At 29.3% G+C, this 6,485-nt stretch overlaps 2 protein-coding genes across 2 annotated transcripts; one reads left to right on the top strand and one right to left on the bottom strand.

The window, feature by feature from the left end:
* Window positions 1-2,362: 2,362 nt before the first annotated feature.
* Window positions 2,363-2,875, top strand: LOC139868020 (uncharacterized). The gene has a single exon (XM_071856360.1). It carries the CDS (start codon window positions 2,363-2,365, stop codon window positions 2,873-2,875), a length of 513 nt encoding a protein of 170 aa, XP_071712461.1.
* Window positions 2,876-3,285: 410 nt separating this feature from the next.
* On the bottom strand, window positions 3,286-6,233 carry LOC139867093 (glutaredoxin-like). Its single transcript, XM_071855422.1, is given in 5 exon segments — window positions 3,286-3,352; window positions 4,160-4,309; window positions 4,394-4,492; window positions 4,573-4,661; window positions 6,107-6,233. Coding segments are annotated over 4 exon segments (387 nt in total). The 5' UTR covers window positions 6,211-6,233; the 3' UTR covers window positions 3,286-3,352; window positions 4,160-4,214.
* Window positions 6,234-6,485: the final 252 nt, after the last annotated feature.

Genomic DNA, 6,485 nt, shown 5'->3' with positions numbered 1-6,485 from the left:
AAGCCTTAACGTTCATGTTTTACCCTCTGAAGTACACCAGATCAGGTGTGTTTAAAATAACCTCAAAGTACTAAAGCATCCCATAGTCAGGATGGGGTTTGTCAGACCTAATAGATCTATCTTTAGGATTCGCGCCTACCGTACATAGACAAATAGTTTAATGTTACCAAGCTAAGGGTATATTTCTGGTTTAAACCCACATAGAATTAGTTTTAGTACTTGTGCCTATTTCGTAAAACATTTATAAAACATCGCATGTATTCTCAGCCCAAAAATATATATTGCAAAAGCAATTAAAAAGGGAGCAAATGAAACTCACAATACTGTATTTCGTAGCAATTATGTATATGACGGCACTGAACAAGTGCAGGGTTTGTCTCGGATTCACGAACCTATATTAAGTATATATATTTATATGTTGGTCAATCTCTGTCTAACAATTTAGGTCAAGTCGTAGTGTATCACAATCCTAATGCTCGAGACCGACATGCAAAAGTCAACAAAAGTCAACTTGACCCAAAATGACTTTCAAAATCTATACATGTTTATTATATAACTTATATATAGTAGTTTTATATATTTAAATATATTTATCAGATCTTATTATACTAAATAATACAAGTCATTTATTAATAAATAAAAATTTATATTAAAATTCATATATGATAAAAATATACTTTTATATATCTCAAGTAATAAAATTTATAAAATTCACTTAATATCATAAAAATATAGTGGTATGTATTATTAATGTAATTACATTACGTGTGGTAAAAATATCTTTGTACGCATATTTATTTGATAAAATAATATTGATAATAATAATAATGATAAAAAATAATAAAATGATAGTTTCAATAAAAATATTAATTTTTAGTAATAAAGATAATTTTAGTAATAACATCAACTGATAACAGTTATAATAATTGTTTTAATAATAATATTAAAATTAATGATAATTCAGTTGACCATGTCTTTTAATCCGTTCATCGAAACCACACGATTTCTAAATGAAAAGTTATTAATTTTTTTCTTCAGCTTTTCAACGACATGCATATCATATAACTTATCTCAGTAGCATATGTATCAAATTCGTGATTTATCATAAACTATTTAACGACGAAACTAAGCATACAAACATGCATAATCATATATACTCGAGCACTAGTCAGGGATACACTATTAATATATAAAAGATAAGATATGAATGCTCACGTATCAATATTGTGATTCAATATTGCAGGAAAGTACGTAGACGCAACGAAAATGATAAACGTTAGGTTGACCTCACGAGCAATACCCTCGATCAATACCCATAACCTTCATAGCTATAACCCATAATTTCCTTAGCTATATCCCATTTGAAAACTTATTTTGAAATCGTCTGAATATAACTCCGTCGTAGTATTTTATGTATACTAATAATATCTTGAAATAGTACTAAGTAAATATATATATATATATATATATATATATATATATATATATATATATATATATATATATATATGTAATTCGATTGAGAGAGTTTAGAAAAATATATTTTCAAGTTTCTATGAAATAATGAAACCTATTGAATTCTATTTATAATAGATTTTTGAATTATTAAAGTAAATTATTAAAGTATGAATTATTAAAGTGAATTATTAAAGTATGAATTATTAAAGTATGAATTATGAATTATTAAAGTGAATTATTAAAGTATGAATTATTAAAGTGAATTATTAAAGTATGAATTATTAAAGTGAATTTTTAAAGTATGAATTATTAAAGTTAAAGTAAAGTAAAAGTAAAGTAAAGGTAAAGTTAAAGTTAAAGTATAGTAAAAGTATAAAACTATGTACGTATAATACGCGTATAAAAATATATAATATTAATTTAAATCGTTATATATATTTAATAAAATAAAATATAAATATCGTTATCTTTATCATACTGGTTAAGTAATGAGTTGTCAAAAAGAATAGATTTCTTAAATCACAGTGGACCTCATAACATAGGCCCGTAATCATATCATAATGTATCTGATAATTCAATCATTTGATATTATCTCTTAATTCTGTCGATAAATATATCGAAACAAATATGTTCATGTAAAGTATCATATATCTAATACTTTGTTAATGTTTTCAGTTAATATTATATATTATATATACATATCTATATACACATAATTGTTCGTGAATCGTCGAACACGGTCAAAGGGTAATTGATTACATGAATGTAGTTCCAAACTTTTTAAGATTCAACATTACAAATTCTGCTTATCGTGTCGGAAACATATAAAGGTTAAGTTTAAATTTGGTTGGAAATTTTCGGGTCGTCACAGTACGATATGTGGATATGACATGCGTTTTTTGGGATGGCGGGTTTAAACAATGACATTAATGTGTTAAATCATTCTCCGTTGTTTGATTCCCTTCGTAAGGATAGAGCCGCACCTTCACCGTTTGAAGTAAACGGAAACCATTATCCCTTTGGTTACTACCTGGCGGACGGGATATATCCCGATTGGACAACACTAATAAAGGGGTATTCGACTCCTATTGAAGAGCCTAGAAAAAAATTTACTAAATTTCAAGCGAGTGCTAGAAAGGATGTTGAGCGTACATTTGGTGTTTTACAAGGTCGGTTTGAGATTTTAAAAACACCGACACGAGTTATGAGTGTTAATAAGATGAGAAGGATAATGTATAGTTGTATTGTTATGCACAACATGATACAAGAAGATAACGGGTTTGCGTTAAGTACTTGGGAACAAGAATGGTTAGATAAACCCGAAAACCGGCCTCGTCGCAATATTCGGAGAAAGGTCAAAGATCGTCGATCACGAGACAAAGATTCGCGATCGAGACGTGCACGATCAACTTCGTGAAGATTTAACGGCTCATATTTGGAACCTCCCGCCAAACTTTCGCTCGATGCAAAACTAGTTTTTTTTTTAATAATGTAATTTTTTTTATGTTTTTTTAAGCGTGTAATGTAATGTTTTTTTTTTTTTGCGTGTATTTTTTTTATTGTAATGTTTTTTTATATATAAAATAATTAATGTACTTTTGTCTAATTTATTTTATATTTTGTATTAAACAAAATAAAAACTAATTTAAAAAAAATTTAAAAAAAAGAAAAAGAAAATGCCACGTCACAGTGTTACCATGACAAAAGCCCCCCATTACAACTCCCCCCAAAATGTCATGGCCCAGTCACAGTTTTTCTCCAAAAAGTGCACCTCACCCACTCCACGTCACAATCACCAATATTTGTGGTCTAATAATAATAATAATAATGCCATACCAACTGTAATAAGAAAAGGGAGAAACAAAAGAGCATTCTTAAACATTTAAACTCTTATGATAACATAAGGTCAGATTTTTTAGGTGTGTTTAGGTGTGTTTCTGGTTATTGGTATGTGGTCATATATGTTTATTGTTCTTTTAGTGTTGCTTTTCTCGATATGTCTTGAGCCCCGCTCAACTGTTTAATGTACGTTTCCATTTATATATATATATATATATATATATATATATATATATATATATATATATATATATATATATATATATATACCTATTATTATTATTATTATTATTATTATTATTTTTACGTGTATTATATATATTGCCCTATTACCTAAGGCAACAGCAAGCGTCGATTTATTGGCGACTTGACTGCCGCTTAGTGGCTAAATTGAACTCCAGGCTTGATTTAAAATTCATGAAAATTTGCTTCTACCATTTTCATGGCGTCTCTTTTCTATTACTTTTTCTATCATGTATGTATCTATTTTATTTTTATTTAAATTATTTTTTATTTACTTTATTTATTTTTATTTTGTTTTATTTTGTTCTATTTATTATTATTATTATTATTATTATTATTATTATTATTATTATTATTATTATTATTATTATTATTATTATTATTATTATTATATTTTTTATTTTATTTTTTATTTTTTTTGGGCCGGAGGTCCTCTTAGAAGCAATCTCTTTATCCGTCGAACAGAGAGAGGGAGGACTTTCTCCACTCTTGTGAGTGTTTCACCCGGGGTAGAGAAATGATTTCTCTTTATTCTGGGATAAAGGAATGATTGTCTACGTACCACCTCCCCCATACCCTACACGTGTGAGATTGGGTTTGTTGTTGTTGTTGTTATTGTAATAAGGTCAGATTTTTTATTACATAATTATATGATCCATAACTGTTTTGGTCATTCAAATGCTGGAGACCTGAGCAGAGTTTTTGCCAATGGCACCAGCTTCGGTCAGCAACGGCACCAGCTGCCCGGCTCTATGCTTGTCCACAACATCTGCAAAGAAAGTCAAAGTCAACGGACAGTAACAATAAAAGTCAAAACTAAAACCGTGGCTCGATAAACAAAGCCACCACTCACCATCTGAACCACCAATATGCTTCCCACCAATGAACACATTAGGAACAGTGCTTTGACCAGTCAACTCTTTTAAAGCAGATTGCATCTCAACACCATCACCTTTCATAATTTATAAAGATTAGTTCTTGAAGATGATATAATGTAGTTAATGTTGAAATGATGGAAAAAGTCAAACTTACTTTCTACATCTAATTCTTAAAGCTTGTAAGATACATTAAGCTATGTGAACAGTTTTTCCACCCTATTAGAATAGTCACACCAAGTTTTACTGCAAAAATATTATTATTATTAAACCTTGTTAATCATTCCCAATTTTATTATAATAACTAGCAAACCTCAAATCCTTTGTATTTTAAGACATAAATTGATTCTTTATATGTCACAGTTTATTTGTACACATATGATAAAATTAGAATTCACCGGTTAAGGGAATTCCGGCTAGAGTGCAATTAACGAGGTCAGAGTTATTTGGTGTTTGAGGGACCTTACGAAATCATGTTCCTCGGATCCTTAGGTCAGAGAAGATGACCAACTGTCATGCCCAATGCCCAATCGTTATGACATCCTTAGATGATCATACGATTCATATGTTAATACCTTAGTCTCATTCATTATCTTTATAAGATCACCTCCTTAGAGTGTGGTAGAGATTCTATGACTAGATTTAAAAACCTTCAAATAATTCCTAGTCTATTTATTATAGAGGTCTTACCCTTGAATATGGTTTTAGGTTCGGTTTACAAATCTGAATTTAAATTTCGTATAAATTAAAGTACTAATTTTTTTTTTAAGTATTATTAATGTATATGGACCATAAATCGATTTCAATCAAATGTAGAATTCAAAATCGATTTTTATGATTATTTAATTATTCATTTTTAAATTTTTAGCTGAAACTGAACTGAATGCAAATTCGGTTTTTAATTTTGGTTACAATATTCCACTTCAGTTTCATTTCGGTTCGATTTTCGGTTCCATAAAAAATTTCAAAACAAAATAATGAAATAAACTGAACCGAAGATACTGAGAAAGCCGAAAACGAATCCATGAACACCTACGTTGTAGCGGTGAAATGAGTAGGGTATCTTTGTTACAAACATGGGCGAAACTATTTGGGGGCAGAGGGGGCGCCCGCCCCCAGTGAATTTGCAATTTTCAGTGTAAAATTTATGGATTTTTTGATTTTGCCCTCGGTGAATTTTTTTGCCCCAAAATCTACATATTTTGCTCAAAAACTTTCAAATTTTGCCCAAAATTCTCTAACTATTGCCCGAAAACCTTCAAATTTTGCCCTAAAAACCTTCATAATTTTCTTAAAAACCTCACTTTCTTCCCCCAAAACCTCCATATTTTACCCAAAAAAATTGCTACGGTTTTAATTATTTTTTGTCCCGTGAAAAAAATCCTAGTTCCGCCACTGCACTTACAAATACCACAAGTTCATGGCTTCACCTGACATCGTATATAACCGTCATACTTCATACGGGAGGTTATGATTATCAATTTCTTTATATTATAATTATTATAAATAAAAATAAATAGAAGATATAATTGTGAACATATATAAATTGACTGTTATCAACCTCTTTCTACAACAAATACTCGTAATAAGTATAATTTTGTATATTAAACTTAAAATTAAAACGTAGGTTTGAATAACTGAATTAGTATGAACAAATAACTTTGAAAAAAAGAATTGAGATTGAAAAAAACCTGAAGACGACAACAGAATTAGAGGAAATAATTTGTTTAGCTTTAGAAAGAGCCATCTCGATTTCTTCTTTGGATACTTGTTTACTGCTCCATAAGTTACCCATTTTATAGAAGAAATTTTGGTAGGGCTTATATTAAGCATTTGATAAAAAGAAGACGAAAATGGTAATATCTATTACATAACATAAATCATGAAGATTAGTCTGATGTGTCACTCTCTAATTACATTCTAATGACAACCGCTGATGTGTAATTAACTGATTAATCACAATTAACACTAATTAATCACCTCCAAATCCACGTAGCCATCTCATTTGCTGAGGAAAATTCACGAAGAAAAAAAAAATTCCACAACTCTCATATCCTACACCCACATCTC

This window comes from Rutidosis leptorrhynchoides, chromosome 9, assembly GCF_046630445.1.
Source record: "Rutidosis leptorrhynchoides isolate AG116_Rl617_1_P2 chromosome 9, CSIRO_AGI_Rlap_v1, whole genome shotgun sequence".
Lineage (NCBI taxonomy): Eukaryota > Viridiplantae > Streptophyta > Magnoliopsida > Asterales > Asteraceae > Rutidosis > Rutidosis leptorrhynchoides.
Note: the sequence above shows the minus strand (reverse complement) of the source record. Positions and strands in the feature narration are given on the sequence as shown.

Excerpts from the sequence above, each read along its gene's own strand:
- LOC139868020 (XM_071856360.1), top strand. The coding sequence starts at position 2,363 with ATGGCGGGTTTAAACAATGACATTAATGTGTTAAATCATTCTCCGTTG.